The sequence below is a fragment of the Aulonocara sp. 'chitande type north' Nkhata Bay genome, linkage group LG20 (assembly GCF_057382095.1).
Source record: "Aulonocara sp. 'chitande type north' Nkhata Bay isolate Kocher_YH1m ecotype deep benthic linkage group LG20, A_spYH_male_GT1.1, whole genome shotgun sequence".
Lineage (NCBI taxonomy): Eukaryota > Metazoa > Chordata > Actinopteri > Cichliformes > Cichlidae > Aulonocara > Aulonocara sp. 'chitande type north' Nkhata Bay.
The window spans coordinates 3,069,430-3,094,962 of NC_141363.1; the positions used below are offsets into that span (position 1 = coordinate 3,069,430).

The following is a 25,533-nucleotide window of genomic DNA, read 5'->3' on the forward strand; positions in this document are numbered from 1 at the left end:
TCTCCTAGCTGTTGCTCTGTGTGTCAGAATTACAGTCTGTTTGTTTTTCTCAATTCACTATCTGTTTGTAATACAAAATCTAATTATACAGTAAATTATCTATTATCTTCTCAAATGACTTAATAATTTTGGATTGAAGCAGCCTGTTTTATAACAATTACCCCCAAAACTTGCTGTTCTCAGTAGGACTGGATGGGTGAAGTTTAACACTGATGGCTTTTCATCTTCAAAAAATGATCACAAAAATGTTGTTGCTGATGTCATGACAAAAAACTGTCTGGTGGCAAAACACAATTCTAACATTGATACCGCAGGTGAAACATGCTACCTTTGCAAGCTCTGTAAATTTCCCCCAAAAAAGGGCAAGTCGATTATTTAAGTAGCTCTGAACAACTGCTGATATGAACCTGTTTCAGTAAGTGTTGGGAGTAATACGAGAAAAGGTGATGAGGGCATTCCTGCTGCTTGTTAGTCCAACAGAAAGAGCCTGATCTCAAGGATTAGCCAAGACTCTTGTTTTGGAATTAGCTCCAAACCAAACACATGACTGACTTTCCTCACACAAAGCCAGCAGTCAGATCAGATGGCTAACTGTAACACTGCTGTCTATTGTGAGGCTAAGAGTCAGAGGGATGCATTTCTTTGCTCCTCCACGAGGCTGCCTCCCACCATATTTAATATTCACACCATATAACAATGTTTCCCATTACTTCTCCACATAATTACGTTTGGTGGGCTACAGCGTGTAAAGGCTTTGACAGAGGAGCCATATTAAACATTTATAATAATTCGACATTTATGACATGACATTATGAGCCCTCGTCTCCCTTTGTGGTTGTTTCATGTTTCCCCAGCCCGTTATGTCTGTGTTTTCCCCGTGCTCTCTCTCCTCCTGTCTGAACCTCTGTGCACTTCCTGTTTACTTTGTGACTCTCACGCCTGTACATGTCATGTTCAGTTCACCCCGCCCTGTCTCGTTATGATTATCAGTGTCACCTGTGTTCCCCGTGTGTTCCCACTTTCCTCGTTAACCCTCTGTGTATTTCTGTCTGCGTCTCCCTCTGTTCGGCGTGACGTCGTCCCTCATGCTGTGTGTGGATCTCCCTGTAAGTTCTTAGTTTGTGGCTTCCCAGTTTAGTTTAGTTTGTATGTTTGTTCTACCGGCAAATAAAGCTGTGTTTTGAGTTCATTCCCTCGAGTCTGTGAGTCCTGCATTTTGGGTCCAACTCCCGCCTGCCGCACAGCGATTCATGACAGTACGACGTCACCACAACATGGACCCAGCAGACTTACCCGGGGAGAGCGATCTGATACGTGTCCAACGCCTAGTCGAGTGGATAACCCACACTTCCAATACAAGGGCAAAGATTGTGGGGATAAATGCTATCGAAGCAATCCTCAAAGGAAATTCTCATCTCCGCCAGGTCAGAGGATGTTTGGACTTATTGGCCAATTTGAATGAAGCCCGGGAGGCGGCGCGAACTCGGGAAATATCAGACTTGGCCCAGCAGCAACAGACAACAGCCACCCTGGAGCAGCCGCGTCAGTTTCACCGGCCGGATGAGGTTTTGCCCGGCCCTTTGGAGCTATCTGCGGGGAAGAAGCGTCGATCACGCCGCGGGCGCGCCACCCCACAGCCGGACGTTCGGACTTTTACATCGCCGGCTGTGGTGAATAAGGACTCTTTTTCTGTGTCGAACCGTGGGACTATTCGTTCAGGGGTTGTGTTTTGTGCTACGGACGGTAATGTGAACAGTTTATCAGCTGCCCAGCCTCCTGACGCTCTCTTAGCTGCCCAGCTACAAGCTGCGTCTCCTGTGTCCCCGCTAGCACAGCCATTAACTCCACCACACGCTCCATTTTCACCTCTACCATCGCTTCAGTCATCAGTTCGGTCTGCCACTCAGTCGCCCTTAGTTCTGTCATCCACACTACCACCTGTTTCCCTTCCACCACCACCATCACTACACCCAGCCATTCAGGCTGCTACTCAGTCAGACATTCAACCCATAGCCCTGCCGTTAATATGCTCTGTAGCTGAGCCACTAGCCGCCCGACCCGCAGCCACTTCAGCCACTCCTCCACCCGTCACACCTCCACTACAACCATCACTGCAGTCTCTAGCGCAGTCTCCTGCAGCTCTGCTTTCCCCAGTGCGGTCTCCAGTGTCCCCAGTGCGGTCTCCAGTGTCCCCAGTGCGGTCTCCAGTGTCCCCAGTGCAGTCTCCAGTGTCCCCAGTGCAGCCTCCTTTAGCACAGTCACCCACTCAACCACCAGCACCACAACCGTCACTACCTCTAGTTCATTCCCCTGTGAAGTCATTAACTCCACCACCTACTCCACTCTCACCACCACCGTTACTACAGACATCAGTTCAGTCCCCTGTGCAGTCGTTTACTTCTCCACCGTTAGCAGCTCAGGTCCCCGTGTGTCCAGCAGCTCAGGTCCCCGTGTGTCCAGCAGCTCAGGTCCCCGTGTGTCCAGCAGCTCAGCTCGCACCTGAACCTTTGGCCCAGTTCCCCGTAGCAGTGCAGTTTTCTAGCCAGCTTAACGTTGAGCCCGTTCAGCCACCTGTCTCCGCTGGAGGGCCCGAGGAGCCCGTTCAGCCACCCGTCTCTGCTGGAGGGCCCGAGGAGCCCGTTCAGCCACCCGTCTCCGCTGGAGGGCCCGAGGGGCCCGTTCAGCCTCCTGTCTCCGCTGGAGGGTCCGAGGGGCCTGTTCAGCCTCCTGTCTCCGCTGGAGGGTCCGAGGGGCCCGTTCAGCCTCACGCCGCATCAGCTGGAGGGCCCGAGGAGCCTGTCCAGCCGCCACCTGCGACCTCCTCGTCGTCGCCTGGTCCGGCTGCATCCGAGTCTTCGTCATCGCCTGGTCCGGCTGCATCCGCCTGTGCTTCTGCTACGCCTGGGCCAGCCTCTGCCTGTGCTTCTGCTACGCCTGGTCCAGCCTCAGCCTCTGCAGCTCCGCCTGGTCCAGCCTCCGAGTCTTCGTCCTCGTCTGGTCCGGCCTCCGAGTCTTCGTCCTCGTCTGGTCCGGCCTCCGAGTCTTCGTCCTCGTCTGGTCCGGCCTCCGAGTCTTCGTCCTCGTCTGGTCTGGCCTCCGAGTCTTCGTCCTCGTCTGGTCCGGCCTCAGCCTGTGCTTCGCCTGGTCCGGCCCCCGAGTCTTCGTCCTCGTCTGGTCCAGCCTCAGCCTGTGCTTCGCCTGGTCCGGCCCCCGCATCGCCGCCGTCTGGTCCTGCCTCGTCTGGTCCTGCCTCGTCTGGTCCTGTGCCCACCAGGCCATGGCCAGCACGACTGAGACTGGAGGGCCACCGCTGCCTTCCGCGCGGTCGGGCCCCTGAACTGCTCCGTCGTCTCCGTCGTCTCCTTCGCCGCCGCCGCTGCCTTCCGCACGGTCGGCCCCCTGAACTGCTCCGTCGTCGTCCCCCCCTTCGCCATCGCCGCTGCCTTCCGCACGGCCGGCCTCCGGACCAGCTCTGTCACCTGTGCCACCCACCTGGTCGGCCCCCCGACCGTGTGACCCGTGAACTCTTGTGCCTGTGGGCTCTGGGTCGGCCCCCTGAACCTTATTTGGACTATAGTCATGTGCTCCTGTGTTTTCTGTTGTTTGTTTTTGTTTCCCGTTCTGGTCCCTCCGTCCTGGTCCCCCGCCTCCCGCCCTGGGTGGGTTGTTTTCTGTTTTTGTTTTTTCGGGTTTGGGCTGTCGGGAGCCAGCCCTTGAGGGGGGGGTACTGTCATGGTCCTGGGCCATGTTGGCCCAGTGTTCTTAGTTTTCTTGTATGTTTGTATTTTGTTCCTTATTTAGGCCATGTTTTCTGAGTTGCCCTGTTGTGTTGTTCCCTAAGTGTTTTCCCTTCATGGCTTTTACCCCCTGTGTGCCCCTCTGTGTATCTGTGAGCCCTCGTCTCTCCTTATGTTTTATTCCATGTTTCCCCTGCCCATTATGTCCAAGTTCTCCCCGTGCTCTCTCTCCCCCCCTGTGTGCCCTGTGTATTTATGAGCCCTCGTCTCCCTTTGTGGTTGTTTCATGTTTCCCCAGCCCGTTATGTCTGTGTTTTCCCCGTGCTCTCTCTCCTCCTGTCTGAACCTCTGTGCACTTCCTGTTTACTTTGTGACTCTCACGCCTGTACATGTCATGTTCAGTTCACCCCGCCCTGTCTCGTTATGATTATCAGTGTCACCTGTGTTCCCCGTGTGTTCCCACTTTCCTCGTTAACCCTCTGTGTATTTCTGTCTGCGTCTCCCTCTGTTCGGCGTGACGTCGTCCCTCATGCTGTGTGTGGATCTCCCTGTGTCTCGCTGTAAGTTCTTAGTTTGTGGCTTCCCAGTTTAGTTTAGTTTGTATGTTTGTTCTACCGGCAAATAAAGCTGTGTTTTGAGTTCATTCCCTCGAGTCTGTGAGTCCTGCATTTTGGGTCCAACTCCCGCCTGCCGCACAGCGATTCATGACAATGTGTGCTGTTATTTGTTTCTTTCCTGATTACTACACCTACAAGGTTCAAGGTTCTTTATTTGTCACATGCATAGTTATACAAATAAAGAACCTTGAACAACAAGCATTGATACAAACCTGAAAAACAATAATCGCCTTCATACAATTCAGGTAAATACATGGCATAGTCTTTCTGATAGGACACCTATCACAACAAGAAGATATGCTGACAGTCTATTCTATTATTCATACAGTCCTAGAAAAGGCAATGCCTCCACTTTCACTGTGTGCTGTCACTCAGCTACAAGTGATGCTCCTCGTTTTCACCTCAGTCTCCACGGAACTGCAGTCACACAGTCTGAATAGGAAGCAGACTACGTGCTGAGATTTCCAGATCTCTGTTCATTTTACAACAGTAATACTGTGTTTAAATTCTGAAGTGGATAAATAAAGTATAAGTATTACCAGTAAACCTACGGCATTGTGTTCTTTAAGTGCACTGATTATAATAATTTTTAAAAAAGCAGAAAACAGACTGTCTTACCTGAAGTTCACACCAAGCCACCTCCACCCAAGTCTCGGTGTCTAGGCCTTTATAGACGGTCTTGAAGGCTCCTCTGCCTAGTTCTATGTCAAATTTGAGGAACCTTCCTCCAGGAGAGGTAGCAACAGCTTTCATCTCTGCCTCCTCTTCCTGTTCTCGGTCCCTCTCCTTCCCCCTCGGTACAGGTGCAGATGAAGGAGCATCTTTCCCAGGCTCATGGACTGAGCTGGTGCAAGACGGTTCATGTCCCAAGGTTGCACAGGATGAAGCAACCCCATGCTGCTGAGGACTACTACTAAAGACTGAGTCTGATGAGCGCAGCTCCAGGTGGGGGGCACTATGTGATGCCAAGGTGGGTACATCCACCTCATCGTCTTCCTCACAAATCTCCACACTCTTCCTGAAGAAGCGCTTCTCCCTTCTTAGTCGTTTCTGACCTGTATCGATGGGTAGGGAGGGTGTGGAGAATGAAATAGGTCTGAGTACGGTCTCCTCCTGGGAGGCTTCTCCTCCACCACCGCCTCCTCTGATTCCTCCATCTTCTTCTGTTGCTGCTCTCCCTGCTTCTGTCTGGGAGGAGGATGAGTCCATAGGGGTGCTGTCTGTCCTCTCCCTTTGTTGGTCGACCCTGCCCTCCCACTCCGGGTCCTCCTCCTTCTGTCCATCAGGTTTCTCCGAGGAATCCTCGGTGCCTGCGGGCTCTCCTGGGTCAGTAGCCATGGGGAATGGGCTTTCCCACCCCTGCTAGACCTCCTCCTCCAAACCTTTGTTCCTCCGTCAGTCCCCGTCTCTCTCTTTTTCTGTGGTCACCCTCTCACTTCTTTTAACGTGTTAAGAGACTGCTGTCCTTGATCAAACGGGTCACTCTGTCACTCTTTTCCTCCGTCGTCTTCCTCGGACTCTTTTACTCTGCTGCTTTACAGAAGCACAGAAGCAGGGTGAGATGTTTCTATCTTCACTTTCCTTCTCAACATTGCCTACATTTTCTTCAGGAGCGACTTGTTTGGTGCTAATCAGAAAGAATCAGACATCTCAGGGCTCAAACAAACACAGGAAACCAGGAGGGTTTTCTTCAAGCCAGCTGGGGTAAGCAGCGCTGTTATTATTTCAAACTCTGATGCGGAAATCTTCAAGTAAACCTGCAAGACAAAAACAAAACACAGTCGATTGACATATTTAAATCTGTTGAGAAAAACACTGGTACATTATTTATATTTAATAAGATACACTTGGAATAGCCCCAACAGCCCAGTGTGAATGGATGGAAAGAATGACTTCAAGATATCATCATAATCACATAGAGGGTGAACCTTAAGAAAGAAACATTTTCATCTGTAATTTTAACACAACAAACGCCTCATTTGTGTACAATTAAACCGAAAGAGTCTCTGAAGAATATCCCGTGAGCCTGGTCAGTGATCACACATGGTTTCATCAATCGTCAATCACATGTTTACCAGAGTCTAGCGTCTGAAGTTGTGCTCAACAGCTCCATTAGCGAACAGAAAGCTGCAGTTAGGAGTATACAATCCCAACCATTAAAAATGGATGATGAACTATGGGCCAGTTCGGTTGAGTGTGAATAATTCATACTCAGAGGGATTGTTGAACTGTATGAGAGATACTATCACACATATGCAACAAAAGCCTCATAAGATTACACAACTGTGATTATGATTATCACCACTACAGTATTACTCATACCCTGGGAACCATTTAAAGCAGTGTAATCTTTTGAAACTACTGACTGGCCCTTAGGTAAAGTGAGGCAGAAGTGAACAAAGCAAGTTTCTTCTGAAATAGTGATCTTCCTATAAAAAGTACCAGATTGCTGTTAGGTTTTTTTGGTGATTTTTGTGTCATTGTGTGGACAGAAGTGGGCAGCTTTCCAGTGGCATCTTTATCTTCACTTCTCCTCTATCACTCCCCACCTGTCCCATGGTATTGTATCTCCCCTGCCTTCTTACAGCAAATGATCTCTAAGTGGCTCATAGCCTGGAGTTACTTTGGAGAGTGCATCTTAGAGCCAGGGTTTAACTACTAATAAAAGTTGCAATAAGGCCCAAAGTCACCTTATGACTAAGCATTTGAAGTTACAGGAAGCATACTAATGGATACCAACAACAGCCGTAGACAAGGATTGTTATGGGAATGTAGTGAATAGGAAGTGCAGTCCAATTCAGGATATTAACAAATATAAGTTTACACCTTCACACATATTAATTTGAAAGTGAACATGTGAAACCTACTGCAATTATGCACCCAAACAATCTGTGGTTACAGCGACTTGGCTATGAAGAAACCCACCGAAGCAGCCGGCCTCAGACCCTGAAATGTCACAGTAGCAAATCTGAACTTGTCTTTAAGCTCGAACAAAGCCCACGGTTACCACAGGGGAATCATCTGGAAGCTCACAACAGCCATTATCTCTTTTATTACAATGACATTAACACTCACATCAAGCCTATTGTGTCTCCAGGCTCAAACGCAGTGAGTCTGAAGTGCAATGCTAGTAGCTGTCAGTCAAACTAATGCGCAATACACTGTCTGTTGACTAACTGCCTAAGCTCCCGAAGAACAAGCAATTCAAGTTTAGCAACATTTCCAAGGAACAGATACGTAAGCTAAGAGAGAAGCCATCATCAGCATTAAGCAAGACACACCCAAATACTATAACGAAAGAAAACAAACATTGTAAAAAATCATCAAATAATAACCTTCAAATGTGATGTAATATGTTGTTATTTAGGCTGTTTTCTAGGAATCCGATTGATGAATAAAATATTCAAATATCCACCAAATGAAATACTTCCATCTGTCTTTTTTCTTGCACTTCTCCAATTAAACAGATTAAGTAATAAAGAAAATGGATCGATCAGCAGCACCACTCAAGTGAGGGTTCTTTTTTCTCTTTCCAAAGTCCAGCAGCTACTAGCCAGTTGTTAATAATAAATATAAGGCTATTCTACAACCCAAATTCCAGTTGGGACGTTATATAAAATGTACATAGACTGCAATGCCGTAAACCCATATTCTATTTGTAGCAAAACACAGAAAACATATAAGTTTGAATTTGATGGTAACAACACATCTCAAAAGAGTTGGGACAAGACCAACAACAGTCTGTAAACATCTCTGAACTGAGGAGACTGGACTTAGAGGAGAGCAATTTTGTACCATTCTTGTCTGATATAGGATTCTAACAGTCCTGGGTCTTCTTTGCATGGCACAGATTTAACCCACATTTGTGGATGGCACAGTATTCATGTACCATTTCTGGCAGTGTTTCTGAGCCAATTGAGTGGTTTCCATAACAGAATGCATTTAAAACATGCTCATGATCTTTTTGAAGATCATGAGCATGAAACATTGACTTTTTGGCCTTGTTCCTTGAGCATTGATTTCTACAGATCTGTTGGTGATATTATGTACCATAGATCAGCGGTCCCCAACCCCCGGGCCTCGGACCGGTACCGGTCCGTGAGTCGTTTGGTACCGGGCCGCGAGAGTTGAGGCTCAGGTGTGAAATGTGTGGTTTTCAGTTTTTTTATCGGTTTTCAGCGTTATTTTGTTATCGTTTTTACCGTTAACTCGGTTTTCCTGGGTCTTTTCACGTGTGTTATGAATAAATCTTCTTTTTTTCGGTACCGGTACTACTTTCATTTTGTTGTATTTATCCGCGACACCTTAAAGGCCGGCCGTGAAAATATTGTTGGGCATAAACCGGTCCGTGGCGCAAAAAAGGTTGGGGACCGCTGCTATAGATGATGAGATAATGACAAAATATTCAAAATTTTACATTGAGGAACATTACCGGTATTCAGAAATTGTTCCACAATTTTCAGATGTGATTTTTAGTATTATTATTTTTATTTTTGTAGATTGGTAAACTTCTTTTTTTTATACTCCAATCATGTTACTGATCTAATTAACATAATTAGTTGCAGGACGTCCCTTACATTTAAACTTTACAGCTTTTTCAGAAAGGGCTTTGTAATATTACCCTTTTCTGTATTTTCTAAAAATTAATTACTTGACATTACTAAGAAATGTGTTTGTTATTATTACTTTTAACTTTTTTTAAAAGAAAAACATCAACAGTGTTTGAATCAAATAGTCCTCAATTAAGTTGATAGAAGATTAACTAATGTTTGCAGCAGCATCTCCCCTGCACTTCCCTCTGATTCACTAGCTGCAGGTAACGCTTCTGGTGAGAGGCTCTCAGCCTGTAGCTATGTTTAGAAGAATCTGACAAATAGTCAAGAGTGTACTTCTTAAAGTTAACAGGGGAGAACAGAATGTGGGGACAGCTGCTAGTTTGCTTATCCTTACCCTTTAGCAAGACTAGGCACCCTACACAGTTAGGTCCATAAGTTTCTGGACAGAGACACTGTTTTTGATAATTTTGCTGCTGTATGTGACAGAAGTGTAGACTATTTTGCAAAAGTATTTATTTACTGTTTAGGAGCTCAGTAATTTACTAATTACAGCCATTATAACGTGCAAAAAACGACACAAAAAAATAATGAAGAAACTGAAAAAGTAAGCAGTTTCACAGACAGATGAAACCAAGATGAGCTTCTACCAGAATGAAAGGGAGTGAAAGGTATGGAGCAAGAAAGAAAACAGCTCATGAGCTAAAGCACATTATTTGCAAACATGGCAGAGGCAATGTTGTGGCATGGAGATGTATGGTTGCAAGTGGAACTGGTCACTAGTGTTTATTGATAATGTAAATGCTTTCACATCTATCATGGCCAAACGGCTAGAAGAGTTCCTACCAACACTGATATGTAATGATCAAACAGGTTTCATACATCAACGCCAAACACAGGACAATATACGAAAGACACTACACATTATGGACCATATACAAAAACACAAAATCAAAGCAATTGTGATGAGTGTAGACGCTGAAAAAGCCTTTGACTCTGTCAATTGGAAGTTCCTCTACAGGGTACTATATAAATTTGGCTTTCATGATATGATTATTAAAACGATACAAGCATTATATGATAATCCTACAGCCAGGATCAAAATTAATGGATGCCTATCCAACAGTTTTACCCTAAAAAGGGGCACTAGACAGGGCTGTGCACGGTCACCGTTACTTTTTGCACTATACTTGGAACCACTAGCTCAATCCATCAGGCAAAATAAGGACATTAAGGGAATTTTTATCAAAGGGACACAATATAAACTGGCTTGCTACGCGGATGACATTTTGATTTACCTTGGACACCCAACATATTCTTTACCCAAGCTGATGCAGTCATTTGAACAATACGGCCAATTATCAGGCTATAAAATTAATATAGGTAAAACCCAGCTACTCTCATATAACTACAGCCCACCAGAAGAAATAAAATGTAGCTACTCTCTGGTATGGCAAACGGAGTGTTTTAAATATTTAGGCATAAATTTACCGAAAGACCTTACAAAACTATTTGAACAGAACTACCTACCCTTATACAAAAAAATAAAGGAAGATATAGTAAGATGGAATTTAATTCCTTTCTTTAGTTTTAATTCAAGAATTGATTCTATTAAAATGAATGTATTGCCAAGATTTTTGTATCTATTTCAAACCCTACCAATAGAGATTAACCAAAGTCAATTTAATGAGTGGGATAAAATGTTATCTAGATATATATGGCAAGGTAAAAGACCAAGGGTTCGCCTTAAAACACTACAGCTGGCTAAGCAAAAGGGAGGATGGGGCCTCCCTGACCTCAGATATTATTATTTTGCAGCGCAGATGAGAGCAATAATATGCTGGTGTAACCAATCATACACTGCCCAATGGAAAACCATTGAGGAACAAATGCTGTCTATACCTATTCAGGCAACTCTAGCTGACAATAACTTACAAACCTATATAAAAAATACTGATAACATGTGGGTGAAAAGGACCCTTAAAACATGGAGAACTATTATAAAGGAATATAAACTCGAGACCAATATTACAGTTCTTAAATGGTGTGCTTACGACTCAGAGTTCAAACCTAATGAACTGGATTCTAGATTCAAGGACTGGACAGGTAAGGGCATAACAGCCCTGTGCAGTATAATGAAGGATGGAAAATTGTTCAGCTTTGACATGCTTAGAAAAACATTTTCATTAGAAAAAGAAGACTTCTATCGATATCTGCAGTTAAGGCACTATGCCGACACGAAGATGAGAAACGTAACAATGATAAACACACGCTTGATGGAACTGTTTATAAAAAGCTATAACTCAGAAACTATTGATAGAATTGTATCATGTCTCTATAAGGGTCTAATGGATTTGAAACCACATTCGACTTCATATATTAGAACAAAATGGGAGAAGGAAGGAGGGATAAAAATATTAGAGGAAGAATGGACGGCAATATGGAGATATCAGTGGATGTGTACCAGCTCACAAAAGTGGAGGGAATTTGGCTGGAAGTGCCTAATTAGATACTTTATAACACCTTCTCAGAAGTCTCATTATGATGATAACCCCCCTGCTTGTTGGAGGAACTGTGGAAATCAAAGTGCAAATCATTACCATATTTTCTGGGACTGCTCAATCTTGAGGGATTATTGGAGAGAAATACATAATGCCTTACAAGATATCTTTAAACGTGAAATACCTCTCGAGAGTAAGACTATGTTCTTTGGATATATACCTCAGGAATGGCCTAAATATGATAAACATTTAATAAATATTTTATTGGTGGCCTGTAAAAAGAATATCACCAGAAAATGGTTATCCCCAGAGAGCCCAAACATAAGTACATGGATGGAAATCACAATGGAAATTTATAACATGGAAAAGATAACAGCTTCTGTTAACCACAAGCTGGAGAAATTTACATCATATTGGGAAAACTGGGTTAAATATATCACGCCTCATAGGCCAGATTTTACTATTACAAACCAATAATTATGATGTATGTATATATATTTATAGGATCACCCCATACCAACACATCCGTGTTTTTTTTTGTTTTTTTTTTTGTTTTTGTTTTTTGTTTTTTGTTTCTTTTTTTTTCTCTTTTCTTAGGTTTGTTAGTTTTGTTTTTTGTTTTTTGATTTTCGGATTATGTGATGGTTTCAATTACTTCTATCGTTGTAAGTATTCTTCCCTTATGACTTGGATGTAAATTAAAATACTATTTCAGTATTTAAGGCAGATAACCTAAGTATGAAGAATGCTTACATGATGTACATACTGTGAATGCCTGCTTTTGAAACCTTAATAAAAATATGAATTAAAAAAAAAAAGATAATGTAAATGCTGATAGAAGTATCAGACTTGGATTTTCATCCAAGTATTAAAAACAATTGTTAAATCTAACATTATCTTACTTAGTTTTTCATTTCTTTTTTCGGCCTACATATAAACAGCTGTAATTCCTAAGCAGTTAATGCAATATTTTTCTTAATCCCCTTGAAAAAAAAGCTGAAAGTATGCACTTCAATTACTTCTTGACTGATCTGGTGTACAGAAGCACAGCTGTGTCACTGTTTCAAGAACTAATGGAGCTAACAGTATGTGTTTACAATTCAAAATTGAGGTCCTATTATTTTGTATCCAAATTTAAAATGATAAACACAGAAGAAAAAGAGCAGAAAATCCTCATGCTTTAAAAAGCTGAGTCTAGTAAGTATGAACTGATTCAATTACCATAACCCTGTTTCATTTTCAGTCGTCTACTCATTTAAGTGCTGCACCCTGTACCGGACTATCACTAGATAGACTAGATAGACTATCAAAAAGCATGCATCTAATCGAAGACTTGCTGCACAGTGATTAAAAAAACTACAGAAAACTGGGTATGTTTGGGTAACCCACAGAGGACATACTGTAGTGTACAGTGAGTCTAAAAAGGTAAAGGCTAACAGGATGTAGGGAGCATAAAGGGGGAAAAACAACAGCCGATAAAGAGAGGGAAGTTGCCCTTTAAGCAAGAGCTTATTTGCCCATGTCCCCAGGGCAAGGAGTTCCCATGAAAGCCACATACCGGACAGAGTTATCACAGCACATCAAACACGTTCAACCATCACTGTCTCTCACACCCGATCAGTCTCCCTTCCAAACACACCCACATAGACTCACGATACAGATATCAGACGGCAGGTTAGAACAAACTTTATCCCTCTGTCCCTTCAGCACTCTTTGTATCTTTTATACACAGACAAAAACCACACACACAGACACACATCGAAAGCAAACTGTCACTAGCACCCAAACTGCATGTCCCCTTTCAATGAAAGAATGCCGAAAGGAATTTCCTGACACCAGCCAAATGACCAAGCAACTGCCCGTGTGGGCAAGCGTGGTAAACTAAAGTTAAAGATAATAAAACCAATGCTGCAGCTAAAACTATGACATCTTGCTTTGGCAGCAAAATGACTCTGGTGCGTAGCGCGCATCAAGTTCCCGTGTCAGAGCCGTTGTCTGTTCAGTTTTCTATCAGTGCCGAAGTACATGAGAACTAAACAACTGACGTGCAGCAATCCTCCTGCCCTGCAGGCTACGGTGAGGCTCCTGCATGGGAGAACACCTGCTGCTGCCTAATCATTATTGAAATGTGCACCAAAAATCAATGTGACAACTTTGCTTCAGTGATGTGACTTCTGTTCTATTCTCAATACCCACTGAAGCCTCTATTTGTTTTCACTTATAACTTTTACCTCTATGCTTAAACGTGTGAAGCACAGGAAAAATGTGCTCTGTGCAACTTGTGTTTACGCTCATTAAAGACAAAAGCACAAGTCCTAGACAAACATATATCTTTAAACACAACAAATATGCTGCAATCCGGTTGCACAACTTCCATAAATCACTTCACAGGGAAGCAGAATAATCCCTCAAAACAAAAAGCCGCTGAAAAATTAAGCAGGCATACAAAGGAAGAGCCAGGGGACTGTGTGCGTGTGTGCGTGTAAGTGCAGACGGCTATGTTTTTGCAATTGAGGGGGACATACAGATGAAAAAAGAAAAAAAAAAGAGCGACTATAAAGTGGCGAGGGGTACAGCAAGGGATTGTAGTTGGTGGGAGCGGGCGGTCAGCAGAGGCAGAGGGAAGGAGTGAGTTGAGTGGGGGTGGGGTGGGGGCAGAAGGGGTGGGAAAAATGTGTGTGAAAGAGAACAAGAGAGCGAAAAGGGAGGGCGGTGGGCTGGCACAGACAAAAGGTGGGGGCGGCCTGATAAAATATGTGCCAATGTTTGTGTGAATGAAAGCAGTGACTATAGCTAAATTTCTGCACCAACAAAAGCAGCTACAGTTGTGCACGGAGAGGAGTGGAGACATACCTTTAGTGTTTAGAAAAGGCTGAAAACATGAGGTGATTATATTAGCGCAGGAATAGTTTCCAATGGCATGTTCTGTGTCACTGCCCGACTCGGTGCAGAAGGCTGAGGGAGAGCAGAGTAAAGGACCATAAACATATAAATGTACTTTAAGTGCACGCCTAAAATCAGAAATAAATTCTTAAAAAATATTTAAATAAACAGAGCTCAGTTCTCCATTCATCATTGATCCCATCATTTTTAAAGCAATAAACACCAAATGTCCCGTCGTGACAACGTCTCGACTCTTAGGACTCGCTCTTGGTCTCATGTGAGCGGTTATCTCACACGGTTAAAATAAGACAGAAGAGGCCATGTGAAAATATTACCACTGGATTTAGAAACTGTGAAATTTTCCGCTATTTTTTATTTTTCATTTGCATAATGTAGATCAAAAAAAGTTAATTAAGCAAATAAATGGGAGATTGCGCTCGCTGCTCTGGAATGGAAATGATAATAACGCATTACTACAGAGACACAATTACCACGGGGCAAAAGGTTTTTCCATCAACTCGTTCTTCATTTAAAATAACAAAACGAATGCCTTGTAATCAAACTTCCAAGGCTAAACTGGTAGTTTCAGATGCAGTTTAGGCATGAAGTTATTATAGCAAAGTGTATTATCAGGTCATTTGCATGTGTCTAGTCTAGTCAGAGGCAGAACTTTGCATACTATCCCTTTGTTGATTTTCTTGACTGAATGAGCCCGGTTACAGTGTACCAGGGAGTCAGGGATTAGTAGAAATGTTTAGAAGATCCAATTGGCAAGAAAAAATCTGGCTGCATTTAAGTGACTGATTCATTGAATATGTCTCATGTGCAGATCAAAACCTAACCACATAAAACCACTTCCCGTCTGCAACACTAACTTTTCCACACATAACCAATACAACAACTTGAATCTGTCCAAATTCTCACAACTGCAAATTCGTCCCACAGAGATTTAACCTCCTAGGACCTGGCGTCCACATATGTGGACATCACATTTTGGGTTATTTAGGCCAAAATACTCAATGTTGCTCTACAAGGGCCTGATATCCTCTTACGAGGACGTTATACTGCTACTGTTCTATCAAAATTTTAAACGAATATCCTCATATGTGGCTCTCATTTATTAATTTTTTTTACATTTTTAATTTATTAATTAATGCCGTGGAAGAGTTCGGGTCTTAGGAGGTTAAAGAGGAGATGGAGGCCGAGTGATATGGGGAGACAGGCTAGAGGTAACACAAGGTCTGAGAGCTGCTGGCCAAATTTTGAATGGGCCCAATGTCAAGCGGAAGCTATTTAGAACAACACAGGTCTCAGCTGTTGGCCACAGATAAAATATAAAGGCAGATGTGTCTGTGTTTAACGTGTATAAATACTTTTTAAATTTCAATACAAAATAAAAAAAAAAGTTGAGACTAAAGTGATTATTTCTCCACCTCGACTACACAAGTGCTTCCGCACATGTTGCTTTCTTCTCTGGAGCCCAATGAAAAATATCGAATCCTGGTTACCAGGATCAAACACACAATTATTTGTTCTCTTCCCATTAGGGAAACGCAAGGCTGAAAACACAACAAGGACTTTTGTCCAATCCAGGTCAAGCATGGGAGAGTAGAGTGTAGGTAGCACACACGGAGTACTGTTCACTGAGAGAGGGAATATGTTATCTAACCCTGTTTTTTTTTTTTTTGTTCTCTTTCATTCCCCTTTGCGAGCAGAGCTGTCCAGTTCTGAGAGATTCCTATGGTCCAGGTGTGGGAAAGGCTCCTTAATCAGCCAAAGTTGAAACAGGATTACATGTCACTAAATTGGCTTACCACTCCTGGAGTTCCTATGAGCCTTCCCATTCCCTCAGTCACTGAACTTTCATGGATGCTGGAGTACTCTGAGCTCAGCATAGTGTTGATTTCAGGAGTTTAGCAAGTGCCCTCTCTAATGTTTTGAATGCACCACTACTACTCTCATCTGGATAAAACCACTGTTTTGCTATAGATCAATGGTGAAGTTAAGGGAATGCATACATTTATAAATATTATATCAATACCTTTTGCTGCTGATGGGAGACAGCAGGGGTGATTTTCATTTTTTAACATTAATTGGCAAATTGCTTAAAGCCCCCATGATGTGGCCGGTCACGCAGTACTCACTGGTTCGTGTATGTTATTCATAGGTATATAAATACATGGTACCAACACAGTGATGCCTGGATGTGCATGCACCATGATGTACAGCTATTGGCTAGCAGATAGCTCAGCTGACTTTGGAAACGCCACGCATAACATAGAGTACAATCACGATACAGGGCGAGAGCATAGTGACTGAGACGGCTGACACCATCACAAAAAATAAATAAATAAATCATCAAACCTCCAGGACTTGCCCTGAGCACATTTCAAATCACTCGAATGATGGGCTCACTGTTGGTGTGTGAGGGCCCGCAGGTCTGCACTAAGTGTTTTAACACCGCGTGAATTAAAATGGAATATTATGTGTCGGGATGATAAACACCTCCTGAGCGATCTCTTAATGCCCAAACAGACGGACAAAATAACAACAGCACCTCACCGGGGCACCACAGTCCAGTAATCACGCAAATTACTATCTGCACTGTAAATGAAAATAACAACAAACATCACTCACCCAAATGCAACATCGCAGCTCGTCGGTCCAGCGTTATTTAGACTGAATAGCTAGCAAACTCACAGAAAACTGGATATAGTCGGCTATCTATCTACAAACCTTGGTGTTATTTACAGGAGATTTACACTGGACTTTCTGCCTACAAAAATATTTTACACACGCTCAAAAAATGTATAATAAAAAAGCTTCGGCAAAACAAAAATAAAAAATCCGCTGGGTTCGTTTGTTGCTGTCGTTTTTTTTCCTCTTTACATTTTACAGGCTTCTCGCGGTGTTGTCAGGTTGAAAATCCCCACCGGAGTCGTCGATCCTCGGTCTGTGTGAGACACGGGCGCGGAGCACTTGGGATACGTGTATCCAGTTTAGACGATGCTTGCCGTCGGTCTACAGATTTTCTCACTCGCTGCTCGGTTTGTTGGCTCAAAGTTGACCAACACGCCATTCATGTGTATCCGGAAAATATCAGCAACTTATGTACATAATTTACAACGTACGAGTCCAACGGCCTTCTGCAGTTTCTCGCGTGTACTGAGCGCGCGCCGCCTGCCAGTTCTCACTTGCCACAGGGCTCATCATCAGCCAGAGGACCAACACAAACCGACAGTTAGCTTACTACGCCACTAGAGGGCGATACGCCGCGTGTTTATGCCCGCAGTTTATCGTGTGGATATGGTGATGCATTCAAATGCTCGTCGTAAAAAATCTGTTTCAGGGGAGGAAGCAGGGTTTTCAGCGGTCTTGCAAAGGCAATTGAAACATTATGTGTGACTGACAGAGACACGGCTGCATAAATCTATATACTATTATAAAAAATAATTAATTCAAACACTATGTTTATATGTGTGTTTGTTAGCTTTTCGTGGAAGAAGTATTCAGTAGAACTACAAGAAATTTCTCAATTAAAAATCTGAAGTTTAAAACCAAAAGCATGAATAGAGGTAAAATAATAAAAACTTAAAAAGCTGAAAACTCTAAATAAATCATGTGCATGTTATACTTTCATTTGATACATTAGATCAGGAATGACTAACTCACGTTACCTCGTACATACATCCCACTTTGAATCATTAGGATGTCTTTATATAAGAAAAAGAAGCACAGTTTCAACAGAACATGACAGCTTTTTTCCCTTTATGATATATAAATGCTGCTATAGTTAAAAAAAAAAGAAAAGAAAAAAAGTGTCAGCACTACTCGTTGGCCTTAACCGTATGAACTAACAGTGTCAAGCCCCCCACCCCCCCGAAACCCCAGATAGTTCTATAAATTTCTATTTCTATCTCTGTCGTAAAAAATAATGTATTGCTTTATGAATTTGGTGTAGCAAGAATGAGCAAACGCTTGGCCTTTATCAGTAAAGATAATTCTGTAAAACTTATATGAAAATACAGTTAAAAGTCCATAATTTATGCCTTTCTCGTGTTTTCCAACATTTTTATTGGGGTCGGATTGGAGTCTTTTGACACGCCTGCATCACATTATTCATGCTTTCATTGCAATTAGTTGGTTAAGGTGAAGCTGATTTTAACTATAGCTTTCATTCTCTGTTCTGTAACAATTCACCACATTATCCATATAAATTAAAATAGAAACTTCTAACTATCAGATAAGAAGTACGATATTGCACATCCACAACACACACCTTAGTACAAGCGCAAAGTAGCTTTTAATATAAATACTTACTATTAAAGAGAAATGCTCAAGTACCTCAAAGTTTATTTTAATGCAATAGTGGAATATAAAAATTAGTTTATACTACTCGTTTAACTGCATATGGACACATGCATGCATATACATCCATGTTATACTGTTTTTCTTGCAAGGTATGACGCTAATGACAAGATTTCCACGAGAGCAAAAAGTCTTTCCGGTCTCTATCCAGCACTAAATTTAGTTCTACTTTTGTGACAGTGAAAACAATTCCCAATCTAATTCTAAAAGATAGAAGTCAGGCATTTGGGGTGCAGATTTGCTCTTCTACCTCAGGTTTTCAACCCCAGTTTGTGCCTTTGAACGTCAAATAACGCATATTGCGAATTCACGATTTTTCTCCCACGACTTGAATGCCTCATAACACATTTCAATGAAACAATGAAATTGATCGTGTTTGACATTACTACGTTACAGTGTACCGATTCAACGACCATCGCGATTCTTTGCTGTCACTGAACTCCGTCAAAGCAGAAACGGTGCATTCAGTCCGAAGCTTTTATCCCCAGCAGAGCGTATTAGTGAAGCAAATGCCTTGAGCAGGATGAACTGAGTAACCCCAGTGAGACTTTGCCTTTTGTCGCCCTCTGGTGAATTTCTCCAAGCATGGCAGATGACTCAATATTAGGGCCCACGGGGAAAAAAACAAAAAAAACAAAAACAAAAAAAAAACACACTGATATTAGAACATACTTTATTCATCATCATTGTCGTCACAATAAAAGCACAGACTGTAATCTTTTGTAGAAAAAAAAATTACACTTTGGTAGCACAACCTAATTCAGAAAGGCGACTGAAACAGACGTAACCATACAGAGCGATAGAGAAGAACTAGGTCTTTACACTTTATATATATATATATATTAGACTTTCAAGAAGCAAAATTAATCCGTTCAACATAAAAAGAAAGAAAAAAAAAAAACAATCAATAACCATACCAATAATCTTTAAGCAAAGCAAAGAGTGTAAAGATGCCTGCAGGCCTGGGACAGCTTCAGAACCACTGGCAGTGTTGTGATGAACCCACACAAATAGTTTGCTTTCTGTTTAAGTATTTAAAAATAAATAGTTTTATTAAAGGACAATGACAAAGAATAATTTTAAAAAGAAAAAAACAGACGAAAAAACAAAACTGTAAACTTGTGATGAGCAACAACTAGTGTACATCATGTTCTACGGAAACAATGGCAGCTAAGCACTATTACTAATGAATTTGACATTACACAACAAAAACATATTAAAGTATGAAATATAAAATACGTCCACAGACCCAGTTTTTCTTTCTACTCTGAATTAGGGTTTCCAGCATGAAACCACTAACTTAGATGTTTATTTTTTTCTACATCATAGTATTAAACACTTATCTATGCTGTTGCTCAAGTACAAAAAACAAAACAAACCTATAGGCAGTCCTGAAGAGAGAGAAATGTACCTATTTCCAACAATGGCTTTGGAAGACCTACTCTAGCTGTATTCATCCACTCATCACTGTTACACTTTGGTTATCTGACACTTGCAGTGTTTCCTGTAAGATTTTTTTCCAGCGCTCAGGGAAAGTATACCTGGGTGATGACTGAAGTGAATAAATCACACCGTAAATGTCAAAAAAGCGGTGCCTTACTGGAAAAGAAATGTAAGAAAATATGTACAGAGGGCACTATGAATTAAGTCATTGGCAAGTTTGCAGCCTAGCTGGCAGCACGTTCTTTTCCCTGATAAGTATCATACACATTGCGTGTGTGTGTGTGTGTGTGTGTGCATTTACCCAGCCCTAAAGCCTGTGCATTTTATCTCTGCTCACTCTCTCTTTTCTCCATCTGCCATCACACTCATAACCCTAGCAGAACATTCATTATCAGTCAACATTATTATTATCAATTGATTTTGTTATTGTAACAGAAAAAAATACATTTATAGAAACTTAAAGGAAACCACAAGTTTAGCCTTATATATGTGGACATAAAACTTGGAGGACAACTGAGTTCACCTGATAGCTCTTTCTATAATCCATACTTGTCCATTGGTTTTTATAACCAACAAGATAATTAGTCTTCATCCTCTCATCAAAGCTGTGTACACTGACAAACCGTTTCATGTGAGAGCGGAAGCAGAGGAATTGCGTAAGTCCAAAAGCTCTATACATTTGCATAGTGAGAGTATAGGGCTGCCTCGATCTACTAACTTTTCCATATCTTTTTTTTTCTTCTCAGGTGCAGTAATTTTCATAATGGAAACACTGAGTTGGACTTTGAAGTTTCCCACAGCCTAACATAATCTTACTTGATTCCAAAGCATTACTTCAGCTCAAAAGTGGCTCACAAAGCTTAAATCAGAAATCCTCTACAGCAGGTTTCAGCAACTTTAAATATATCAAGTCAAGACGATCTTTGCACTGAGCTCATGCCTCTGCCATGAGAGGACAAATAAAAAAGTTATTTGTGGTCCAGAGCTTGAATTTTGTCACCCATTAAGCAGTTCCTGGACCTTCTGACAGTTCCTCCAGGTTCTGTTGCAATGCATATGAGGGGTACCAGGCAGAGTTAACTTTCCAGTGGTGGCCGCAGAGGAATACAGCCATCCATCTCCAGTGACTCGGGCCAGCCTTCATATTTGTTGCTGCTTTTACTGTTTTTCATACGCTAAGGGGGAAAGACAAACGTAAATGATGTCAGCAAAACAGACTGGGATCAGGTTCCTATAGCACAGTAGCTGCTGAATAATTGTACACAGAGTGCTGAACAGCCATTGAAAAACCCCCCCAAAAAAAAAAAAAAAAAAAAAAAAAAAAATCTGCATTATCATGTGGTAGTCCAGATGCAAAAAAACCCCTAAATCAAATGAAAAATGCAAATATCTTATTAGCCAATCACATGGCAGCAACACCAAGCATGTAGGTACAGAGTTGCTACCATGGCCAACACGACCTGTTGAACTTTAAACTTCAGTAGGTTAATCTTTTTTTTTTAAAGCAGGTTAATGTTTAAACTTCTGAAACCCAAAGAAAGATGCCTTAAGTGACATTGAACGTGGCATGGTTGTTGGTGCCAGACAGGCTGTTGCGAGTATTTCAGAAACTGCTGGGATTTTCCTCAGCAGCTCAACGCCAGAGAAGAACTGACACATTGTAGAAATGCAGCATTAACTTAAATTATGACTTGTTAAAATGCAGGTTTACAGAAGAGGATCTATAAAAGTTGAATTTTAAAGAAAATGGACTACAGTGGTAAAAGACCACCCTGGGTACCATTCCTGTCAGCTAAGAACAAGAAACTGAGGCTACAATTCACACAGGGTCACTGACATTAAGTTAACAATAGATGATGGGAAAAATGTTTCCTGGTCTGATAAGTCTCGATTTCTGCTGCAACATTCAGACCGTAGGGCCAGAATTTGGCGTAAACAACATGAAAACATGAATCCATCCTGCTTTGTATCAACAGTTCAGAATGTGGTTGTGTGCTGGCCTTTAGTGCAAACAGAGCCTCTGCAGTCTTAGTCTCACAGTCACAGCTCTCAATCCAACAGAGCACCTTTGGGATGTGGTTGAATGGAAAAACATACATCATGGATGTGCAGCCTACAAATCTGTAGCAACTGTGTGATGTTATCACATCAATATGGACCATAATCTCAGAGGAGTGGTTATAGATAATGCTGTTTTGTAATACTGTTGTGACAGTTGCACTGTGATCTAGTCGCACAGGAAGAATATTTTCTACTGAACATTGGCGTCACATCAAAGACAGCACACCGACTCCACCTTCAGCCCTCGATCAGCACTAATAGTAAAAGGAACAAACCTGCTCAAAGGGACTCTTATTCTCAATACCCTTGGCTCCAACAAACACCCAGCTGTCTCTAAAGGCCAAATCCTTCACAGCTGTGCTCCCGAGCTCCTCAAAAAGCCGTCGAGACTCTTCATTCAGCCTGACATAGTGAAAAATACAAACAAAAAACCAGAGACAACAAACAAGTTTAGAGGGTTTTTTTAAACATGCTCTCTGCACAATTTTATTTCAAGGAAACCACAAAGTTACAAACACCATTTGCTTAATAAGGAAGATATGGTGGTCTCTGCAATAAATTCTCATCATGAACACTTTAATAACCATCATCCAAGACATCAAGAATTAATTGAATCAGTCTGATTTAATTCAGTTCTACACTTTGTAAATCTAATTTAAATCGAATCATGAAGTCGGTGTTCACATGTAGCACCCCCGATAAATCTTAAAAGGTGAAAAACTTTTGTGTCAAGCCTGCCATTCACTGTCACATTATCATATATTCTTCCTTGCACTGCTCAGTGACTGTTTAACTTGTTAGGCTTCCCAGATAAATGCATTCAAATTTATTTTATAGCAGAAATTAAATACATGAAAATGTGACAGCACATGAGGCAAAATCCTCTTTGTTTTACTCTACTAAATATTTATAACACAATACTTCATAATATGAACTATTCCCAGGTTTCTATTAAAATTGGCTAATGTGAAAGGGGAGGAACTGGGAGCACAACACAAATCCTTACTTTGTAGCTGCATCATCAAAGGAGGCCACAAACACAAGTGTTCCCTCATGAAGAGGCCGGAGAAACTTCAACAGGTCAGAAACATCTGAAAATGAGCATCAAATGAGATCTGAAGTGCAGTTTATGGGTTGTTACTGCCAAAGTGTATGGACTACAGGACTACAGGATATTAAACATTAATGTCTGGTTTTTATTACCTCCTGCCCACATATCAAAGGTTTTCGTCTCCAAAAGCTCGCCAGTCACCCCTGGAGCAAAGATACATCAGTAAAATGTTAAAACAGCACCATAAAAAGGAGCTAAAAAACAAAAACAATATAGTCTGCTAAAACGTGAAGAATAAGAGTCTTACCATTCACCAAGGCTATGTTTAGTCCCCTGCCAACATTGTTCTTCACACTGCTCACTAACCTGTTAGACAAAACCACAAGGCTTATACATAGCTATTTAAACTCTTATTCACACTATGTAACACTTATATGGGCCAAGACAACAGGCAAAACGGTGAGAGGGACCAGCAGAAAGAAACAATACTTGCATTCAGCTCCCCAGACAGGCTTGAAGGCCTGGTTATGACAGCACAGAGGAAAAAACACAGAACAGTGTGAAAACAAAACAAAACAAAAAAAAGGGGGGAAAAGGAGGGACTAAGGAGAGACAAAGACATAGATGAAGAACCAGAAATAATTAACACTGAATCTCACATCTTGTCCTCTAGGCAGATTTTAGGGCCAATGACGTTGGCAGCACCAGACACCAGACGGAAAGCCAGATGTTTTGGAGGACAAGGGGCTGAAAGTCCACATTTATATTTTCGTGGGTGGGGTTCTGTTAAAAAACATGTTGATCATAAGAAGGAAGATAAGAATGCAACTTTGTGAAAGTATTAATTAATGAGTAAGGTTATGCTGTACAGTTTGCTTACCTGGTGTTGCGTCTTCACTTGTACCTGAAAAAAAGCAAACAAACAAAAAGCAACTGATTTCTTGATTAAACTTACCAATGTTATATTCCGAAAATCCAGCCATCAAACATGCATCAACTTTAAACCAACACACATAACTTGTCTGTAGCTTCGTCACTAAGATGGCAGACACATTAAAAACTGATTGCAGTTTAACAACTGCTTGTTTTGACCAGTTAGCAATACAAACACAAAAGATTTAACTCGCATAAAACACACCTAACAATCCAACGTGTAAAGTCATATTTTCCTCCATGTTTGGTAAATTTTATTTGCTTGTCAGTTAACTGGTTTCCGCTTGATTCCTCTTACCGCTGAAGAAATGCAGCACAGAGGACGCACTCTCCCCTCCAAATAAGGTGTTTGCCAGCAGCCAGGTGAAACCCACCAGCAGCACCACAGCCACAGCTCGCAGGGGGCCTGTCACAATGATCAGGACACATCAGCTCAGGCCAGAAACATATGGGTTTATCAATAAATCCCCATTGAAAATATCAACCCACCTGTTAATCTCATGCTTCACTCTTTCATAGACCTGGGGAGAAGAAAAGCATTGACATTAGAGTGGCTTAAGTAGTTTAACAAGACAGGAGACTTTTTAGTAAAACGTTCTTATTTAAAATACCATTTCCCAGCTTCTAGTTATACCAAATATTATAGTCTTTGCCTGTAGTCTACCTTTAGTTTTAAAAGATGATAAAATCTGAAAGAAACACAGTCATGAATAAAAAATGTAATTATTTTAAATTATTTAAAAGGGTATTTTTCCTCTGTGTGACGTTTCTCTTCCTAGCTTTATGTTTTTATTTATTAATTTTTTTTACAGTGGCCCTGCAAAATGGCTCTGCAGAGATGACGTTTAAAGGTTTTAAAATGAACCCAAACAATCTCAGAGACGAGACACTGAAGAATGAACCCTTAGCGATGTTGTCAATTACATTTCTACTAGAATTAGAACCGGAAAAGTTCACTTGTTTACCTTTACAAGCGAGGATCGCCTTGTTTTGCCGCCTTTGCCCGGCTGTAACGAACAGTAACGAGGAGCTGTTGCTCTTGTCACCCTGGACTTTTTGCTATTTCTTGCGCTGTTTCCTCATTGAGTCGTCCCTGACATAAATACGCTTTCAGTAAGAAGACAGGCTGAAGTTGGTATCCTCTTTCGACGAACATGGAAAAAGACCTGGTTTAATTTAGCCCATTTGTCTTCCGGATATAACCTACAGCCCACCCCGAGCCTTTTCCACGGACCTCAACCCGTCAGTACAGAGTCTGCGTGAAGTGGCTCACGTGACCAAAAAAAAGATTCTAAAAATTATTTTTAGTGTTTTGTTTTTTTTACTCAAATTCTTACAATATACATCACACTTAAGAAATAATAAAATAAATTAAATAAATAAAAA

The 25,533-nt window shown here is 41.8% G+C and overlaps 2 protein-coding genes across 9 annotated transcripts in view; both read right to left on the minus strand.

The window, feature by feature from the left end:
• The window catches only part of wnk3 (WNK lysine deficient protein kinase 3), a 42,840-nt gene extending 25,340 nt beyond the window's left edge, over positions 1-17,500 (minus strand). For 5 of the 8 annotated variants that reach the window (XM_086276366.1, XM_086276368.1, XM_086276370.1 and 2 more), the window contains exons 1-2: positions 16,929-17,500; positions 4,973-6,111 (exon numbers count right to left, since the gene is read on the minus strand). In XM_086276366.1, the coding sequence (XP_086132492.1) occupies positions 4,973-5,692 (720 nt within the window). In that variant the 5' untranslated portion in view covers positions 5,693-6,111; positions 16,929-17,500. The remainder of the gene's footprint in view (positions 1-4,972; positions 6,112-16,928) is intronic. The other 3 variants (XM_086276369.1, XM_086276371.1, XM_086276372.1) reach the window with 3 other exon arrangements.
• Positions 17,501-19,315: 1,815 nt separating this feature from the next.
• On the minus strand, positions 19,316-25,530 carry fam3a (FAM3 metabolism regulating signaling molecule A). Its single transcript, XM_086276893.1, has 10 exons — positions 25,113-25,530; positions 24,637-24,668; positions 24,446-24,553; positions 24,095-24,118; positions 23,874-23,997; positions 23,522-23,580; positions 23,367-23,417; positions 23,170-23,254; positions 22,439-22,565; positions 19,316-21,277 (listed from the first exon to the last, which is right to left on the minus strand). Exons 2-10 carry the CDS (start codon positions 24,647-24,649, stop codon positions 21,179-21,181), a joined length of 690 nt encoding a protein of 229 aa, XP_086133019.1. The 5' UTR covers positions 24,650-24,668; positions 25,113-25,530; the 3' UTR covers positions 19,316-21,178.
• Between the last annotated feature and the right edge of the window lie 3 nt (positions 25,531-25,533).